We start from the raw sequence: 20813 nt of genomic DNA, 5'->3' as shown, positions 1-20813 counted from the left end.
AGCGAGAGGTAAGTTTGGCGGTCTATTAACACCAGATCTAGAAGGTGACCCTGTGCTTGTGACCATTGTGATGCTAGGCACTGTTGTAAGGGCCTCATGTGCAGTCTTGCGTTTGGGACAATGGCTATGCATGAAGACATCATGCCTAGGAGTTGTAGTACCATCTTTGCTTGTATCCTTTGTGTTGGATACATGCGTTGTATGATGGTGTTGAAATTTTGAATTCTTTGTGGGCTTGGAGTGGCTACTCCTTTTGATGTGTCTATTATGGCTCCCAGGTATTGTTGTACCTTGCGCAGCAGAATTTTGGATTTTGTGAAATTGACGGTGAACCCTAGTTTGAAGAGGGTTTGTATGATATGATTTGTGTGATTTGAGCACTCTATTAACGAATGGGCCTTGATTAGCCAGTCGTCTAGATATGGGAACACATGTATTTGCTGCCTTCTTATGTGTGCAGCGACTACCGCTAGACATTTGGTAAAGACTCTTGGTGCGGTTGTTAATCCGAAAGGCAGTACCTTGAATTGGTAATGTATTCCCTTGAATACAAACCTTAGGTATTTCCTGTGCGATGGGTGTATTGGTATATGGAAATAAGCATCCTTGAGGTCTAAAGTTGCCATGTAGTCGTGTAGTTTTAGCAATGGCAATACTTCTTGTAGTGTGACCATGTGAAAGTGGTCTGATTTGATGAAAGTGTTCACTACTCTGAGGTCTAGGATTGGTCTCAGCGTTTTGTCCTTCTTTGGTATCAGAAAGTACAGTGAGTAAACTCCTGTGTTTATTTGTGTGTTTGGCACTAATTCGATTGCATTCTTTTGCAATAGTGCCTGCACTTCTATCTCCAGGAGATTGGAATGGTGTGTTGTCAAATTTTGTGCTTTGGGTGGTATGTTTGGAGGGAATTGTAGAAATTCTATGCAATAAACATGTTGGATAATTGCTAGAACCCAAGTGTCTGCAGTGATTTCCTCCCATGCTTTGTAATAATGACTTATTCTTCCCCCCACTGGTGTTGTGTGGAGGGGGTGAGTGACATGTGAGTCACTGTTTAGTAGTAGGGGTTTTGGGGCTCTGAAATCTTCCTCTATTCCTAGGGAATTGCCCTCCTCTATATTGTCCCCGAAAACCTCCTCTATACTGTCCCTGGTAACTGGACGGTGTTGCTTGTGAGGTGCTGGCTTGTGTGCTCTGACCCCGAAACCCCCCTCGAAAGGGTGTTTTACGGAATGTGCTGTAATTGCCTCTGCTCTGCGGGGAGTAGAGTGCGCCCATGGCTTTGGCAGTGTCCGTATCTTTTTTGAGTTTCTCAATCGCTGTGTCCACTTCTGGACCGAACAGTTCTTTTTCGTTAAAAGGCATATTGAGAACTGCTTGTTGAATCTCTGGTTTAAATCCAGACGTTCGGAGCCATGCATGCCTTCTGATAGTTACAGATGTATTAATTGTCCGTGCAGCTGTATCTGCAGCGTCCATGGAGGAGCGGATCTGGTTGTTGGAAATGGTCTGTCCCTCCTCAACCACTTGTTTTGCCCTATTTTGTAAGTCCTTGGGCAGATGTTCAATGAGATGTTGCATCTCGTCCCAGTGGGCTCTGTCATAGCGCGCAAGTGGTGCCTGGGAGTTCGCGATGCGCCACTGGTTTGCAGCTTGTGCTGCGACTCTCTTACCAGCTGCATCGAACTTGCGGCTTTCTTTATCTGGGGGTGGTGTATCTCCAGATGTGTGGGAGTTGGCCCTTTTCCTGCTGCTCCTACAACGACAGAGTCTGGTGGCAGCTGTGTAGTGATGAAAACCGGGTCTGTAGGAGGCGCCTTATACTTTTTTTCCACCCTTGGTGTGATAGCCCTACTTTTGACCGGCTCCTTAAAGATTTATTTTGCGTGCCGGAGCATACCAGGGAGCATAGGCAGGCTTTGGTATGAGCTGTGGGTGGAGGAGAGTGTGTTGAATAAAAAATCATCCTCGACCTGTTCTGAGTGGAGGCTTACGTTGTGAAATTGTGCTGCTCTAGCCACCACTTGAGAATACGCAGTGCTGTCCTCTGGTGGAGATGGCTTCGTAGGGTATGCCTCCGGACTGTTATCTGACACTGGGGCGTCGTATAGGTCCCATGCGTCTTGATCTTGGTCACCCTGGTTTATGGTGGTGTGAGCTGGGGAGTGTGATGGTGAGACGTTAATCACGGGCGGAGGAGAGGGTGGTGGGGTAACTCTTTTCACCACTTTTGGTTGTGGTGTCTGTTCAGTTTGGAACTCCAACCTTCTCTTTCTTCTAATGGGGGGAAGGGTGCTTATTTTTCCTGTCCCCTGCTGTATGAAAATACGCTTTTGCGTATGGTCCACATCAGTTGATTGTAGCTCTTCCTCAAACCTATGCTTTTGCATTTGGGAGGTTAGCGAGTGCTCTTCTGTATAAGAGCCTGAAGCTGGGTCGCTTGCAGTTTGTTTCGGCACCGAAACCCTGTCTGCGTGTTTTTTCGGCTCCGAGGTGACTTTTTTCTTTTTCGGGGCCGAAACCTCTCGGCGTCGATCTTCTTCGATGCCGCCGTCTCGGCGTCGAGCCGTGTCCACACCGGCATCTCGGTGTCGAGGCTTGTCTCCAGCACTTTCTCGGTCCCGAGAAGGCTGCATGCCGGTGTCTCGACCGGAGTCGGACGATCTCGGCACTGTTTGGGCCTTTTTCGGTGCCGACGGTCGGTCGCCGAATTTATGGGTGGAGCCATGGCCTGATGGCAGTGGCGTCCCCTGGGCCTTGTAAATCTTCCTCTGTGTGGTTTTCGACGTCTTACTCACGGTTTGTGTATCGTCGAATCCTTCGGAGTCCGAGTCTTGGATCGAGAAGGTACCTTCCTCTTCTTGTTCCTCGAACTCCCGGTGGGCTGTCGGCGCGGACGCCATCTGAAGTCTTCTGGCTCGACGGTCTCGGAGTGTTTTTCGGGACCGGAACGCACGACAGGCCTCGCAGGTGTCTTCACTGTGCTCAGGTGACAGGCACAGGTTACAGACCAAGTGTTGGTCTGTATAGGGGTATTTATTGTGGCATTTGGGGAAGAAACGGAACGGGGTCCGTTCCATCGGCGTTCTTCAGCACGCGGTCGGGCCGACCAGGCCCCGACGGGGGATCGAAAAACTACCCCGAAGGGCAGCGGAGCTCTTCGATCTTCGATGCGGTGTTGAATCTAACTACGCCGATCCCGAACGCAACAATACCGACGAAAATCTTCCGAAATTAGCTATCTTTCCGTTCCGAAACTCGGAGCGACAGGAACACGTCCGAACCCGATGGCGGAAAAAAACAATCGAAGATGGAGTCGACGCCCATGCGCAATGGAGACAAAAGGAGGAGTCACTCGGTCCCGTGACTCGAAAGACTTCTTCGAAGAAAAACAACTTGTAACACTCCGGCCCAACACCAGATGGCGAGCTATTGCAAAACATGCGTATCTACAGCGACAGATGCCATCGAACATATAGTTTTGTTGGGAATGTCCAAGGCAGGTTTTACGTAATGAACTGATATGAGAAACTCCTTATGATTGATTAAAATCTAACTTGAATGGAAATTAATTGTTTCATTGTGGTATAAGCACTTTTTGTTTGAATTTATCCCTATAGTATTCCACAGTGCGTAGACATTAACACAGCAAATTAGAAGATTATTGACCTGGGCTAACCCTTTATATTGGGTTACCCTTTTAACTTGGGATAACCCAAGTTATATGTAAGCTACTTGCAGATGAACAGTGTGTTGCTCAATCTCTTTTAAATAATTACAATTTATATACCTGAATAATATAATCATGATCGTTAGCCTATCAGAAATGGCTATCAATCTGGGAATATATAAAGCGAATATTAGCACTTAAGATAAGCAACAGTAAAGAATATACTCTTGCTAAATAAATTGTAAAGAACTGCTAAAGTTTTATCTGCTATTTTAACATGCAATTTGGCGGTATGTAAGTGGCACAACACAGCTATCAAATGATAGGGACATCGAGAGACAAGCTGACGAGTCTGCAGCATGACACTTGTGATATGACACTGCTCCTTCAACCTGGCCCTCCATATTCCAAGTTCTAACCAATTGGCTCACAACACCCCACATAAAAATACATTGTGTTTTACATGAGCAAAGTATTTATAATTTTGGGAAATTCATATGCACCTTTGCAGCGCTTCATTACAAGTTGCCTGTTATTATAGGAATTCATGTTTCACGTGGCAAATACAGATACTACAGGTGCAGAATTATCTCCCTATCACCGATTTCCACACTGCAGAACTGAGGATAATATTCCATGTTACCCCATTTTTGAGTTGCGAAACTAGGAATGTGCAATACTTTCCCTGCTCAAATTATGTAACTCTTTATCCGGCAAAACATGAGACGGAAAAACGTGCAGAATTGCTTTGCTTTTTGTAATCCCAATTTAGGTGCTAACTTCAGTTTGCTCTAAAAAAATGGAATAATCACCTTCCTGTGATGAGGGCCAGTTATCTGGATTACAAGAGACAGCTAATGGTGTGCTCTTGGGAAATGTAAATCTTACATTATTAATTTGTTGCCCAAAGACATGGTGAAATTTAGATTATGGGTAGGGTAAATTAGGCTGAATTATCACAGTAACAAACCTACCAGCAGCCTACATTCACAAAGATCTGTCAATGCTCCTCAGTCCTAGGACTTTCAGTTGTACATGTTCTGACAGTTCCGAAGGTACCGCATACTAAAGTATACAAAAAAGAAGTGGCTAGAGTGCTTGATTTAATCTCCGTCACTGATAATCAATCACTTGGGGCTCCATCAGTGTCCATCATTATTTTGCCACCTCAGTTTGGACCCAGACATATGCAGTCTTTACCCTGCTGAGTGTGCTGTTCAGGATACAAACTCATGATCTACGGAACATTGCATTTGTCAGCAACAAGATCAACTCCACGTCATTTTGTTGGAGCTGAAGGCCATTTACCTGTTATTGAAGGCTTTCTTGCCTCCACCATCAAATAAAGGGTGGTACTCATGGTCACCATCACCGTCATGTTGTACTGCAACAAGCAGGGAGGGATGGGGTCTTTGGTCCTGTGCCAGGAGGATCTACACTTCTGGGAGTGGCTGGACCACCAAGGAGTTTCCCTGGTGGAGTACCATTTGGTGGGCTCTCTAGCAGACGATTTACTTTTTTTTCCCTGGCCCAGCAAGGATGTGCCTTGGACATTGTTAAAGGCTATTAATCGACTCATTTTTTTGAGGTTGCCAATAAGCCTTCTTTATTGAACTCACCTGTTGGGATGAGATTTTAGAAAGGCAAGCAACATTTATTTCTATCAACACCCTTTTTATGCCACAGTGGACCTGAACTTAGTTCTCACTCTTATAATGTGCACCACTTTTGAGCTGCTGCAGTTGTCCATAAAGCTCCTGATTTTATGTCATCTCCATAACACTGGGGAGTCATGTGAATGAGTTGCAGAATTTGGTCACCTTTCTTACACAACATTTTTCCCAAATAAGTTGGTGTTGAGGACTAGAGCTTCCTTTGTGCTGAATGTGGTTCTCCTTTCAAATTAGGCAGGCTATCACCATTTCCTAAGGCTGCTGCCACTGCACTAGTATGAAAAGTGCCTGTCCATGTCAGTTGTCAGGCAGCTACATGGAAGCATTACTGCCTCAACAATCAGGTTCACCGGGAGGGCATTTTGGTTGGAGCCAGTTTATAGACCCACCACTCTGAGCAGGTACTGCCATGGTATTTATTCACAATGTAAGAAAAACTGCAGTTAGAAATATCAACCAGAAGAACAAGCTACTTACCTTCTGTAACATTCTTCCTGGTGAACACTCTAATTGTAGATTCCTCACTGATTTTCCCTCCTACCCAGTCTGTGAACTGGGCTCTTCTTTCTATCTAAAAAGGTCAAAATTTAGAGAGCTGCACTTCGTTCATACCAATGGGCTCTGCATGTGACGGCACAGACAGCCTATGAAAGCAACTGACTTAAGTGTGCACGGTTGATGCTTAATGTGGCTCTGCTTGTCACTTCCAGAGCATAACAATGTCAGCACACAGGAGCACTGCTTCAAGCATACACAATTCTTTATTGCACTTTAGCACAATTATATACAGCGCACCATATCCCAAAAAGCATGGCAAACGTAATAATTTGTACAGTGGTTAACCTTTGCTGTCTTACAGTCCCACCCTCCAGTCCCCCTTATGGGAGCGGATCAGAACCTGATACCAAGGAGAGAAAAAACAAAGGAACAACCAATCTGAAAGGTGAATGCTTCAAGAAATTTTTTTGTTTATTGTGAGTGGCACAATATACTAGAGTAGTAGTTGTCCCTCCAGGAGAACACAAATGAGGCTACGAAACAGAGTCCAGCATGACTATATGTCAGTTTCTCTTGAGTAACCATCCCTAGGCAATGATGTTCAACTCGGTGGTTGCACAGGGTAGCTTGTATTGTTGAATTCTGCCACTGGTGCAACACTGTCACTTCCTGCTTGTGACAATCTCCTCCCGTTCAATTTACATTCTCAGCAGGATCGCTAAGGCACCCAACCTAAATTACAACAAACTTCTCTAATGTGGAAACTGAACATAGCTCACATAGCCAAGCCTCTACATCTTAGCTGGGCAAACCATTTAGCTATTTGGTGGGTGACCTTTGGGTAGGCGCTTGTGTCATGAAGTAGTACAGCTTGGCTGGTAAGTCGTCTCTGAGCTCCCAGTGTTCATTTATAACCCTCCAGACCTTTCCTCAATATTTAGTTAAAGTAGGGCATTTAGTTAAAGTAGGGCATTCCCAGAGCAAGTGCACAATATCCCTGTTAGAAGCCTACCACCTCCAACATGCCATTGCTTGTAGGAAGGAGTACTGCTTTTAAATTTCCAGATCCAGTCTGAGGTCTGAGCAGTATTAAGTTTTAGGACTTACTCTACATCCATTTTGCATGCCAGAGAAAGGCACTTTTTTGAGAATAATCTATTCAAAGTACATTTGCCACACAATTGTAGCACTAGCGGAGTGTCATCAGAATACAACATAACATGATATCCATAAGAGGTAATATGCTTGGCTAGATGTGCTACATAGTTATTAAATACTGTGGGGCTGAAGGAAGACTCCTCTGGAACACCATAAATAACTGGGCAATTTCGGGAAAGCAATGATTCCCGCTTCATTTGTTGAATTCTATTATCAAGGTAAGATTTGATCCAGCTTAATAAAAAGCCATCAATATCAGTCCTGTTTAATCTTGACAAATGCATAATATGATAGATTATATAGAAAGCTGTTGATAAATCTAAGAAGATTAAGGCAGCCCTTCTATGCTTATCAAGGATCCACCTGAAGTCATCCAATATAACAATCAAGGCTGACCCAGTGGTATAGAGTGGACTCAATCTGATTGTCTGGAATGCAGTGAACTTTAAGTATTTAGAAAAGATAATAAGACATTGTTCACATGTTTTTCTAATATAATAACTAGGAGGGGTAAAAGTGATACTGGCCAGTTGCCCTTGTCCACTGGGTCTGCATTGGGCTTTTTTAATACTAGCATTATGAGGGCCTGTTTCCAGACTGTTGGCGCTTTGCCAGAGGTCAAAGAAAGGCTCCATATTTGGGCTAAAGAAGGTACTGGTGTATTGGCAAACTTGTGCCACAACTGGACCGGGTTCTCTAGGTGAACCTGATTTGATGGAAAGCAGTAGCTTCAGTAGTGTAGTGGGAATTTCCAGCTCAAATCTATCCAAGGTGAATTCAGTGTGGCAGGGTGTTGTCTCCACTAGCTCCTCAACTGAATTATCTGGACCTTTAGGAGCCTCACAGATCTTGAGTATTTTATTGCAGAAATATACAGTTAGCTTTTCACAAGTATCCTCAATCCTACGGACTAATATGTTTTGACAGCTGGAATTCATAAGAAAATTGACCAGTTCCAAAATCTCTTTAGAGGAATTAAATGACTCAGAAATGCGTTTTTCATAGGAGTCTTTTTGCAAGTTTCACGTTTTTTAAAAATAAAATCTTTCAGAACTAGCAAATAGATGGCTTCTTTTCCTAATGATATTCTTTTTTGTCAAGCACTCTCTAAACGTTTACAGTTTTTTTCTAACCAGGACAATAATTTGGCAAGCCAAGCGGCTGAAGCAGACAAACGTTTTTTTTATACTTTTGAGAAAGGAATAGCATATAGTGTACCTGTAAGCCATTTGTTAAACATCATACTGACTTCCTCTACAGTTGGGAGAGTTTCTACTCTTAGGTCCATCTTTGTGTTCTCCAAGGTTATGGTGAAAGAGGCGGTAGTGAATTGTAGTAATTAAGTGAAATTTAAACTGTGCACATATTTTCATTACCATGGCATAAATAATATATATGACAATGTGAAGGGTGTAACATGCTATTTATTACTAAAGTACAGCAAAACTGACATGACAAACTTTTTTTTTTTTACTGTCTCACAGACTGCATGTTACAATTACTTTACACAGAAAAACAACTTTCACAATAGTCACAAGGTCTCTTCTATTTGTTTTATAGTACTGCACAAATTTTAATTATGCCGACCTGGTTAAATGCCTTTGTCAAAACAAGTGCACACTAAAAAATACTGTGGCTTAAACCATTTCTGTAGATGCACAAAGTATAATATTTTATACATTACCATTGATAAGGGAAGGACATCACCACTCAAGCCTTTGATTCTCGTGTGTCATGGCCCATTCCCACACTCAACAATGGTAATACACAGCATATTACACTTCATATAGCTCTGCATGTATACTATATAATAACAACAATAGCTCCATTTATAAGCATGTGCAAACTGTAAGATGGTTTATCAGACTATCAAGACATCAGTGCAGACACCACTGACAAGAATGCTTGTCGGTTTTATTTTAAGACTTAGTGATCTTGGCTCTTATTTTTATATGAAAACTTGATCTCCAGCTATTGCCTTCTTTTTACATTTTTTCAAACCTGTTATGGATTTAGTTCAATTATGTACTATTTCACAGAACACGTTCTTTCAAGCAACTCCTACAAGAATATCAGACAGAAAAATCAAGTGTAAAATTACCTCTCAGGTAGGTGTTTAAGCCTTGAGGGTATTCGTTCTCTCAAATCTCTTTCATGATCGTGATCCAAGTGAAGTTTCATCTGAGTTCGATTTAAGTCATGATTCTCTGGAAACCTGCGAGTTCTTGCTGAAATGCCAATGTCACTGTCAAGTTTTTTAAGTGATTGGCGGGACACCTCAGGCTCTTCATCACTTTGTCTACGTCGCCTTCTCTCCATTACTTCAACTTCATCACCCAAACTGCGATATCTGCCTTCTTCTTGTCGCTTTTTATTTAGCAGCTCTTCATAGGCTTCCATTGAGGTAGATGCATCTCTCTTCGGAGGTTGTCCCCTCTGCGATGTCTCAACTTGTGTGTGTGATTCAGGCTTAACGGGAAATTTAACCGTCCTCTCATTCTAACAAGTAGAATAAAATATGGAATAATAATACCAGGTAATACACTTTTTCAACAATAATGTAAATAATGAATCCTTCTGTTAAGACACTTCTTTCCCATTAAATGTACATTTATGCATAGCTTAATTCGTTTTTTCATGTATTTCAGAATTTTTGTTTCGATTATGCAAGCTATGAGAAAAAAAAAGACAACTTTAAACTGCGCAGAGGCAGTATGATTACACATATCACTGATGATGACAATTAGGTGGGGGTACTGGGAAGAAGGGTAGCTACATTAAGGGTAACAGTCACTGAACTGACTGTTAATGTGGCAACCAGAGACAGACAGAAATGTGTTCTTGAAGAGGAGTTGGAATGCGGAAAATGAGAAAACAAAATTGTGAATCATCAGCAGAAAAGTGGCACAACTAAAAGAAACAATTATAGAAAATAAGATCATGTTTTAAAGAGAGACAGAGGACCCGGGGCAGATCCTTGAGGAACTCCAAATGAACAGGATAGTAAGCTGGCAGCACATCCATTCAAGATACTAAAATAGAATGATCAGAAATTGTCAATTTATAACAAATAAGGATATTACTCAGAGTTTAGTCTATTTGTTGTTTACCTTTTCCTACTAAAAACATGTAATTTTTCTCTACTCTTGTGGAAAAAAAACGTGGAAGGGGAATTGGGACTACTACTAAATTGTCCAAAGACCAATGGCTACTTCTGAGGGTCAATGATTGTCCTTTATAGTGGTGTAAGCAGCGGGCCTGGCGTAAAACAGATATTGCCTATATCTCACCTACAAATTATTGTAGGAGTAAATTGCATAACTAAGTAAAGTTTGTATGGATGAACAGACGTTTGTATGGATGAACCTAGAAAGGAATGTCATTCTCACAAAGTTTCTTCTATAACTCACTGAAAAGACGGAAAATGAGGTATTTACTCACTAACAGACACTACAGGGAATCTCAAGCATGGTCCTCTATTGCTAGTGTTTTACTGTAGAAGCACTAAGCAGTCTAAACATATGGTAACAGAAATTTTGACTTTAAGCCCAACCTGTATTTTGATGTTAAGCCAGTCAGAAGACTATGTGAAAACAACTACAACCTAAACCCTCGCTCGCCATGTACTGCTCCTACCCTCACATATCACATCACTCATGATGTGCTCAATGACTACATTGATTACATTCCTAATGACATCTGAAGTTACATCATTGACACCAACACTGTGCATGGTCGGGGCCTAAGAGTTATAGTTATTTTAAGGCACGAGTTCTAGTTAATTGAGATAACTGTAAATGGTGAATTTCAGTGGTTTTGTTCACTGAAAACAGTATGTTTTTATTCACATATTCACCTAACTATAACGTCCTTTCAATCACTGTATTTTTTCAGTGAATATATATCAAAGCATATTGCCATTTATCTAATCTCTGCAACAGGATTCTGCAGCTGCAGCTCTCTCTGCAGTGATGGGCTATTTCTCCAAATTCCAGCAGTCACTTGCTTTGTTTTCTATGTGCAGTGAGTTACAGGTCTTTTCTCTGTGTTTTACCCAGCACAGGTATTATTGGCTTCTGGACAGCTTAATTGTACTACAGGGGACGTTTACATTGCTTTGTGTGGCTCTGTGTTCTGCAGTGGACAACTCCAGTGTAAGGTTTGATGTAGCTTTATAAACCTGCACCAACAAATATATCTGCTACGGTCACGCGAGAGCCTGGGAATTTCCACAGAAGGAGGGTGATGTTGTACTAAAGGCTTATCTAAACTCGTATTTGTTTGTTTGCGTCGGTTTCTTTCTGAGTTGTGCACCACATCCACCATTTACATTTGTCTATTTGTCTGCTTGACTTCTGTTTGTGTGTTTTCCCTAATTCTGGTCTGACTGTTCAAGAATGGACTGATCCGATGGTCATGACTGTGGTCCAGCGAGGTCATGCTTCAATGCTACAAAGTTTCAAGGCAGTATTCATGGTATAATGTACAAAAACATAAACTGAAGCATGAATCACTTTAGATCCTTGCAGGTCCCATCCGTCGCTAGTGGTTTGACACTAACAGCCTAAAGATATCACCCTAGCAGGAGTGAATATCTTCAGGAATAGGTCTATTGTTCCATGGGGTAAACTGGGGCCTGTCACCTGGAAGCACATCAATTATTTGCAAGTAGCCAGATTGCTCAAGAGTGCATTTTGTTAGTGGGAGACTCTGATGAATATCCTTTATACAGGATAACAAAGAAATGTTTCAGCTAGGATAAACAGAGCCTTAAATCTGAATTCTAGACCCCAGAAAACACATAAACATTAAGAGGTTTATATAGGTGCTTGTTCCTTGAACCAATCAAATGTTATAACTTAACATATTTTAGACAAAGTGTACAATGGCAAAAACACTACAGGTTATACACTTTACCTGAAAATATACATGGATTCTTCATAAAAACGTAGATAAAAAATTCAGGTAGGGCAAAACTAGTCTTAAATCTGAATTCTAGACTGAGGCAGTTGAATACAAGGAAGATGTGTGTACAGGTATTTGTACCATGTACCAATGTAAGGGTCTCATGTAATACATTTTAGAAATAAGGTGTACAATGTGAAAAACACTACATATTGTACACTTTACCCAAAAGCAAAGGTGGATTCTTCCTTCAGAAGTAGATGAAAAATTAAGGTCGTGTAAAACTAGTCTTAAACAAGGAAGAGGTTTGTAGAGGTACTTGTACCATATACTGATGGAAGGGCACAATGTGAAAAGTACTACAGATTATGTACTTTACCCAAATGTAAAAGTGTAATTTCCTTCTGGTGCCAAATAAGGCCTTACCATCACTTTGCATTAGACCAACTGCACTTTGGACTGGAACGTTTCTGTTGACAGTACTACTACAACGCCGATCAATGGCTAGGTCAAACAACTGTCATCCTAGGTCAGACACCACATGTACACACATTTTACCAGGTATGATGTTCAACATACTGAGTGCTCCTTTGTCTAGTTGTCTAGAGGGAGTTGATGTTATGCTAAAAGATGAGCACTGGAAGCAACAGCTTAAAACTGATTTTCTAGAAGCATTCACGTTTCACAGCAGAGCAGAGCTCAACATCCAGTGATCCAAAAGCAAAATCAGTTGGAGTTTTCACGGGTAGACTCTAAACTTCTACACTCGGACCATCAATTCACTGTTGCTAAAGCCTATAGAGAGGCAAATTAATTCCTGGCGTAGATTCCTGAAACTATGCCTATGCTTCACTCACAAGCATAACAGCAATTGTGGAAGCAAGGAAGATAAAGTCTGTGAGGAATGAAGAATCTAAATGTGAATGGGTTATGCAAGTGTAACAGCATTCTATCCAGAAGTAACCTGTCAGAGGGGACACAAGGTCTTTTTTAGCAGTAGACAATACAGACAAGAACAGGGCACATAAAAATCTATTTTACCAGTAGCAATAACAACATGAACAAAGCACATAAAAGTAACCAATGAAAAACACAATTGCTTCTAGAGCAGTCTCTGACCTCCCTGGGACAATGCGGAATCCCACAGGTCTGTAAAATAACGATAATATCCCAAGAAACCTACCCCACCACCCACTCAGAAATTATGCACACTGCACGTGGAGAGCGCAATCTGTGTGAAATTAGCCAGGCTCAAGTATGCTCCATCATATCAGTATGACAAAACAATTGTTGGCAGGAAAAACCTGATTTGAAGGTTCAGAATTAACAGGATTTGACTGGATAAATATAGCCATGATTCTATTCAGAAGCAGAATAAAAAGATACAGCTGGGATGGTCAACTTGTAACCTGTACGTCTTAGGACATTATATTTATGATGGAGCGCAAGTCATTTCAGGATTTATGCCTCACCATGTGTTGTGAGGAGCAGGTAGAGCATGGTGGGGTGAGAACTAGCGTGCATATAATGCTGCTCAGTCCTGACAGTCTGCAATTTCAAAGAGGGGCTGTTGGGGTTGTGTAGAGTGCAGTGTCACTTGGTTTACCACTTGGTTGAGATTAAAGATGTTGTACTCTCCTTCAGGACTTTCAGAAATTATAACAATTCATGAGAACTTAGGAAGGAAGAAGAAAAACTGTTGTTTTGCATGAGTGTTTCTATAGGTGTGGCTGTTATTTGAAATTGATCTTTTGAGTTTGGGTAGGGCTTTGAGGAGACCACCATATATGTGTTTTTAAATTTTTTATAGGGAGCTTAAAGTACTGAACTGCCTCTTGCCAGAGGGGCAATCATATTGTACAAGCCGATATGGAAATGCACTTTAACTTCCCCACTTGAAAGGATGGAAGGATGTCCTAGCATTATATGAGAGAGAGAGAGAGTGTGTGTGTGTGTGTAAATGATTATAACTTAGCACCTACACCTGAATGTGTACAAGACTGTAGATTCCATTTAGATTTTCAGTACATCAAAAATGATATCAAAATGTTATTCCCTCTTTCCCATAAGAACAAAAAGACTAAACCAGTTCACACCAAAATGATATAGAAGAAAGAAAAAGATCAGACAACAACTACGATACAAATAAATGAAAATACAAATACACATGTTTGTATACGTTGTCAACAATCCACCTCAGAGAAGTTCTTCTACATAAGTCTTTGTGTTGTGTATATATCCATTGCTGTGGCTCTCTGACACTCAATCCTTCTCCCCTATATTCCTGAATCTTGCCCCATCCTGATTCTTCAGCTGCTCAGGTTTCTTTCAACATACTCCTTTATTTTTAGCCTAATTGTCAAAAACTCCAAAGCTCCCAAACATACCAAGAAATCCAGACAAGCTTGATGGACCACTGAAATTACCCCTGTAGAATGCAGAGACAGTCAGCACCTTCTATCTCCTATGAGGGGAATATTATAGCAGCCCCCCATTTAGTCAGATCCATTGTGGGATCATGACCGACCATGCTGAAGAGAAGTATGTAGGAATAAACAGTAGTTCAATGGGTAAAATACAAATGCAGGCGATGGACCTGCTAGAACCCACTTGTGATGAGGTCAGAAACTGGACATGTTGCGCTACTCTGAAGAAATTGTACATGATTGTTTAAAATTAGGCCTTTTACTTTATAATATTATTTTCTGTGTAACTCCAGGGATATCACCATAGAAGAGTGTCTCTTAGCACTAAGAAATTTTGCGTACTTTTAGCTCCATAGATGCATTTAACTTAATGTAACATAGCATTACTCCACTACCCCACTGGGGGGATGTCAAATTGAAAGAAAACTAGCTTAGGCAAACTGGAACTCAGTTAACTCAAATTCTAAGACCTTTGGCTATTAAGGAACTACATCCTGAGAAACGGAATACAAAGGACTGCATAACACACACACACTCTTGTAAATGGACACACCAGATGTATTCACAGGGGATTTAGAAAGAGTACAAGAGGTCTGCATGCACTTAGCTGAGACAAAGAGGTGACAACAGTGTCCATAGAGTCCACTGCACATGACACAATCTCTAGGTTTCTCAGAAATGAAGACTAAGCGAGGGAGGTGGAGTGACTTGGGAGTGGGCACAGGAGTGCCAATAATATAAGAATCAGGTGTCCACTAGAGCTTGAGTAACTTAATGCAGATGTGCACACAGCCAAACCGTGTATATAACGCAGCAGTCTCCACAATCACACATTTTGTTCAAGCTTCACCTGTGATATGTTGTAGATGAAAGTAGAAAACAGACTCTGTTAAGGGTAAAAGCAATATAAGAAGGTGCCCTACAAACTAGCCAGATGGCACGTTTTCCACGTTTAAAATTTTCAATTTTCACTGTAGTTTGTATGCCTATTCTTAGTGTCAACAGCTGCGGCTTCAAATTCACATGATGCACCTCTGCCCAGCACTAATACAACAGCATGCGTTCTTGGTTTTTCAGATACTGCAAAGGTCACCAGGTCAGTTGTAAACTGTGCCTGGTCAAAAGCCAGCCACTGCAAGTACACTCACCCTACACAGCCTGGAGCCATAGATCTGAAAAGAAGATAGGGGGCCTGATTACAACTTTGGCGGAGGGGATTACTCTGTCCCAAACGTGACTGATATCCCGCCCGCCGTATTACAAATTCTATTGTGGAACAGAGTACTCTCCTCTGCCAAGGTTGTAATCAGGCCCAGAGTGTGCTGGAACACATACTCATTGTGGACAGGAACATCTCTGAACACGAAGAGCATAAAAAGAACAGACTCCTAGAAGGGACTTCTGCAGCTGTTATAGATTTATCTATTTCCTAATAGGGCCGCAGTCTCTAAAGCACGTATTCTGGAAATGGAGAAAGACCTTTAAGTGAGTGGATGAGCGCTAAGTGGTTGTCCTTAACATGTATATAAAGCTGTTGCTTGCGCACAGTGGGAGTGCGCTTTAATGCTTGTACTCTGCCACTGACGCTCTCATTAAACCTGATCTGGATACTTTGAACCTCTGAGAGAGTTTGGCTTCATTCGGGAAGCTGTGTATACTGTGCTTCACATTAATGTAAGGCACTGACTTACAGTCCAGTCAGAGCTTTAGCGGCCGCTGACCTACCGCCATGGATCAACCTGCTGGATTCAAATTTTAAGCAACCCCACGCAGGGAATCCAGGCCAAGTGTGATGAGAGAGAGTAGGATTGATACATATGCTTGCAGTTTTTCACTTATGCTAGTCTTGTCTGAAGAAATCGTACCAACCCTACTTAATTCTTAAGACTAGACATTTAGCAAGAACTAAGGTGAGGGTCAAGGGCAATCATGGTTTGACTATTTTCTGCTCAAAATGCTATACAACCCAGAAATATTATCTAACACCACTGCTAGAGATGCTTTTAACATCGAAAACTAGGCAAGTAAGTAACTGAGAACATATGGCAATTGTTTTTTTACAATTGCAGTTGCTATTTGAATCAAATAATGGGAGGAAAGACTGGCATATCAATCATGAAAAAATACAACAGGATACTCACATTAAAAGGTTGCATATATTGTGCTTATATATTAAACACATTTTAAACTAATATTTGCCGCTTAGTACGAATACTTTTTGTGCATCTTCATATAGCAGCATTCACCATGCAATTGATTTATGAGGTTTATTACCATCATATTGTATCCGGCATCAGACGACCATAGAAGCACACAAAAGAAAATTAGTTAATTACCTGTAACTTTAGTTCTCCAGCATTGGAATCTTTCATAGATTCACATGCTTGAGTCATTCCCAGTCGTCGAGATGGAAGTCCCCGGTACCTTTAATTAAGTAGTATTTTTTTTTTATGGATCAAATCTGTTTATTAATTTTCAATTTTCAATTTCAAACATCGCATATGCAATACAATACTATATTGTGAAAAGACTCAGTAACATCTTGCATAAAGCGAAACAATAGAAAATAAAGTTAATAATTAATACAACTACGTTTCCCCGCTGCCAGCTAGCCATTCCATAATCATACCCTCCCAGGCTCTGATACCCGGTGGAAATAATAATCCAAACATATCTCTTTACAAGTACCGTCCCTTACAATCAGGTCAGGTTCAAAACCCTCAAATAAACTGGGCATGTCAGCTCTGCAAACTCTTCGGACAAAATACTCAAAAATGGTTGCCAGAGATCCCTAAAGTCCTCAGCTCGCTGTTGAGATGTGAGGCTGAGCTTTTCCATAGCAATGATAAACCAAAGTCTGTGCAGCCACAAGACTGTTGTCGGGATTCGCTCTGACCCCCAGTGAGATAACAACTGAACTGCTGCGTTCAAGGCTAGAGCCATCTGTCGACCTCTCAATGATCTCAGGGGGAATGTCAGAGAATTGGGAAGGCCCAGCAAAACATATGCAGGGAATCTAGGGATCTGAGTATCAAAAGCCCTGTCCACCATGTCTAGTATATCCTTCCAATACCTATATAACTTGGGACAGTGCCATAATAGATGCACAAGTGTAACCCCGCACCCACAACCGCTCCAGAAGAGACTAGATTTATCAGGATCCCAGGCGTGAATCCTACTTGGGGTATAGTACCAGGAGGAGGCCACTTTATAAGCTGTCTCAGTACCTGCTGAGTGATAAGCTGTGTGATGTGCCCTGTAGAAGACACTCTCCCACTCGTCTTCCGATAACTCTCTCCCGAGTTCCCTTTCCCATCTCAGCTGCCCCTTAGTCTTGGTCGGGCGAACCGCCCCCGTAAAAGGACATAGAGCTCGGAAACCACACGCTTGTCATCTTTTTTCGCTAGAGTCCATTTTTCAAACGGTGTTAATGGTCTGTCTATTAATGGCCTATTGGCCGGAAGCAGGGCCCAGTGTCTTATTTGATAGTACATCATCCTGTCCGCTTCGGTTAAGCCGTATAGCTCCCTCATCCGGTCAAAAGGGATGACCCCCTGCTCATCAAATAAAAACCCCACCCTCTTACAGCCCCCCTCGTACCACCGACGTAATGTTTCAAACTGTAAGCCCGGGCCAAAGTCAGGGTTCTCGCCCAGAGGGGTCATTGGAGACGGAAATGTCGTCAAGCCCGCCGCGGCAGCCACCAGATCCCACACTCTCATCGAGATCCCCGTGACCAGGGAAATATACAAATCCTGTGCTCTGTGATGGCGCTTAAGCCAAGGTTCTTTCCATATATGAGAGCCCGCTACTGCTTGGTCCATAAACACCAATGCTTCTCGGAGGATGGGCGGCTCCATTCCAAGAGGAAACGCAACTGGGCAGCCTAGAAATATTGAAGAAGGCAGGGGACCGCCAGTCCCCCTTCTCTCTTGGGGCGATACAGGATCTGCCGCTATAACCGCGCCGGCTTTCCTTCCCATATAAATCTAAGCACCGCCGATTGGAGGGTCGCTATCGTCCGCGGCGGAGGCTCTAACGGGAGCGCCTGAAACAGATACAATATGCATGGTAGAATAGTCATCTTCACTGCCGCGACCCTGCCCAACCAGGACAGTTTAAGTTTCCCCCTCGCCTCTAAGTCTCGGTGGACCTCCTGAGTCAGTTTCGCATAATTCACCGCCACTGTACGAGTGACTGTGGATCCCAACTCGATCCCCAAACATGGGAGCCCCGTGGAGGACAACGTGAAGCGGAATCGGGCCTTCAAGTCCTGCTCCTGTTCCGTGCTAATAAACTTGCTCATAGCCTGCGATTTAAGCATATTCATTTGGAACCCCGAGACTTGCCCAAATTCCTCCAGGACACCCATTAACGCCGGGAGCGAAGTCAGAGTAAGAATGACATCATCCGCATAAAGTGATATGAGATGTTCGTCTCCCCCAAACTTCACGCCCCTAATCTGAGGATTATCCCGAAGCCTCTGCGCCATAGGCTCTATATAGAACGCAAAAAGAAGGGGCGAAAGAGGACACCCCTGTCTGGTGCCTCTTTGGACTGCAAACGGCAAGGAAAGTATCCCATTAACCCGTACCGCCGCCCGAGGTGCCTGGTAAATGCAGCGAATCCATGTCATAAAGCCCAGCCCCAAACCAAAGCGCTCAAGTACCTTGAACAGGTATGGCCAGTGAACCCTGTCGAACGCCTTTTCAGTGTCAATGGATAGAAATAGCGCCACCCTATGAGAACGTTCGGTTTTATCCAGGAGGTGAAGCAGTCGCTTGGTATTATCGCTACACTGCCTATGCGGTATAAATCCTGCCTGGTCAGGCACCACTAGCCCCGGCATATAATAGTTACGACGATGTGCCAAGATGCCAGTAAATAATTTAGCGGCAATATTCAGAAGGGAAATCGGCCTATACGAGGCACATTCCTCAGGATCTTTCCCCGACTTCGGAATAACTACGATAGCCGCGTCTAACATACTAGGTGTAAGAGCGCTGGTCTGACGAAAGGAGTGAAAGAGTCGCACCAAGACGGGAACATATTCCCCACAAAAAGATTTATAAAAAAGGGCAGAGAATCCATCAGGACCGTTTGACTTCCCAGTCTGCAGCCGAGCGATCGCTGAAATAACCTCTTCCGCCCTTATAGGTAAATCTAACGCGGTTGCCTCTTTCAAAGACAGGGGAGTGATTGCTATATCCTCTAAGAAGGATTCTGGGGTTAAGGCACCGGGCTCTTCAGCCCTGTATAGATTCCAATAGAATTCTGCAAAAGCCTGCGCTATTTGGTCACTCGAGTGTGCTTCTATTCCCAAGGGGGAGCGCACCATTTTCACCATTGACGCTGCTCGCTGCGCTCTTAACCTATGTGCCAGCAACTTCCCACACTTATTGCTTCCTACGTAGTACTTATGTTTAAGGCGGGCTACTGCGTACTATGGCCTATCCCAATCCAATCTACTCAGCTGTTTCTGCACCCTCTCGAGCTTTCGCCATATTCTAGGGGCACCCGTACGTTTATGAGAGCGCTCCAACACCCTTACTCGCTGTTCTATGTCCCCCCTAAGTCTACTCCTTGCCTTATTATCTCTAGATGAAAGGGACATCACTTCACCTCTCACCACAGCCTTCAGTGCCTTCCACAGTGTTGCAACGCTTACTGTCCCATCGTCGTTAAAACTAAGGTAGTCTGTTATTGCCCCTCGAATCGCCTCTACCGTCTCAGCGTTCTGAAGCATCGAATCCCTAAATCGCCATCCCGATGTACCAACCCTCTCCACGTGGATCTCGACTGTAATGGGGGCATGATCTGAGAGGGCCCTCGGCTCAATCTCTGCGTCTCTAGTCCTAGAGAGAAGCTCCTGTGATGCCAGAAAGAGGTCCAACCTAGCGTATGTTTGGGTTGCTGAAGAGTAAAAAGAGTAGTCCCTCAACGAGGGGTGCACATTTCTCCAGACATCCATTAGGCCACACTCGCTGAGCCATTGCCTCCCTGCGTCCAAGAGAGACCCCGTCTGCCTGTGTCGCTGACCTGAGCGATCCAGGGCCCCATCCATCACAAGATTAAAATCGCCCCCCAGCAAGATAGCACCGTCAGGGGATTGGAGCAGAGGAGTCAGAGACTGTCTCAGGAAGGGTTCTTGTTGGGAGTTAGGTGCATAAAGGGAAGCGAGCGTGAAAGAAAAGCCACCCAGTCTAAGTCTCATAGCCAAAAGCCTTCCTGGGATCTCATGCAGTTTTGATATCACTTCCCCCTGGAATGAACGTGATAGAAGTATCGCCACCCCTGCATGCTTTGATGGTAACGATGACCAGAACTGTCTGGGGAACCACTTAGAACGCATACGGTAAGTGTCTTTCAAGACAAGGTGCGTTTCCTGCAAGAGACAAACATGGCTCTCCGATCTCTCTAGAGCCGACAGGATGGCAAGTCTCTTAGTAGGGTTGTTGAGCCCCCTCACATTCAAACTTAAAC

General features: G+C 43.1%; 1 protein-coding gene across 2 annotated transcripts in view; it reads right to left on the bottom strand.

The window, feature by feature from the left end:
- Positions 1 to 20813, bottom strand: part of CSPP1 (centrosome and spindle pole associated protein 1) — a 976424-nt gene that overhangs the window by 773275 nt on the left and 182336 nt on the right. For both annotated transcript variants that reach the window (XM_069220290.1, XM_069220291.1), the window contains one exon: positions 9101 to 9498. In XM_069220290.1, the coding sequence (XP_069076391.1) occupies positions 9101 to 9498 (398 nt within the window). The remainder of the gene's footprint in view (positions 1 to 9100; positions 9499 to 20813) is intronic.

The sequence above is a fragment of the Pleurodeles waltl genome, chromosome 2_2 (genome assembly GCF_031143425.1).
Source record: "Pleurodeles waltl isolate 20211129_DDA chromosome 2_2, aPleWal1.hap1.20221129, whole genome shotgun sequence".
NCBI lineage: Eukaryota > Metazoa > Chordata > Amphibia > Caudata > Salamandridae > Pleurodeles > Pleurodeles waltl.
Note: the sequence above shows the minus strand (reverse complement) of the source record. Positions and strands in the feature narration are given on the sequence as shown.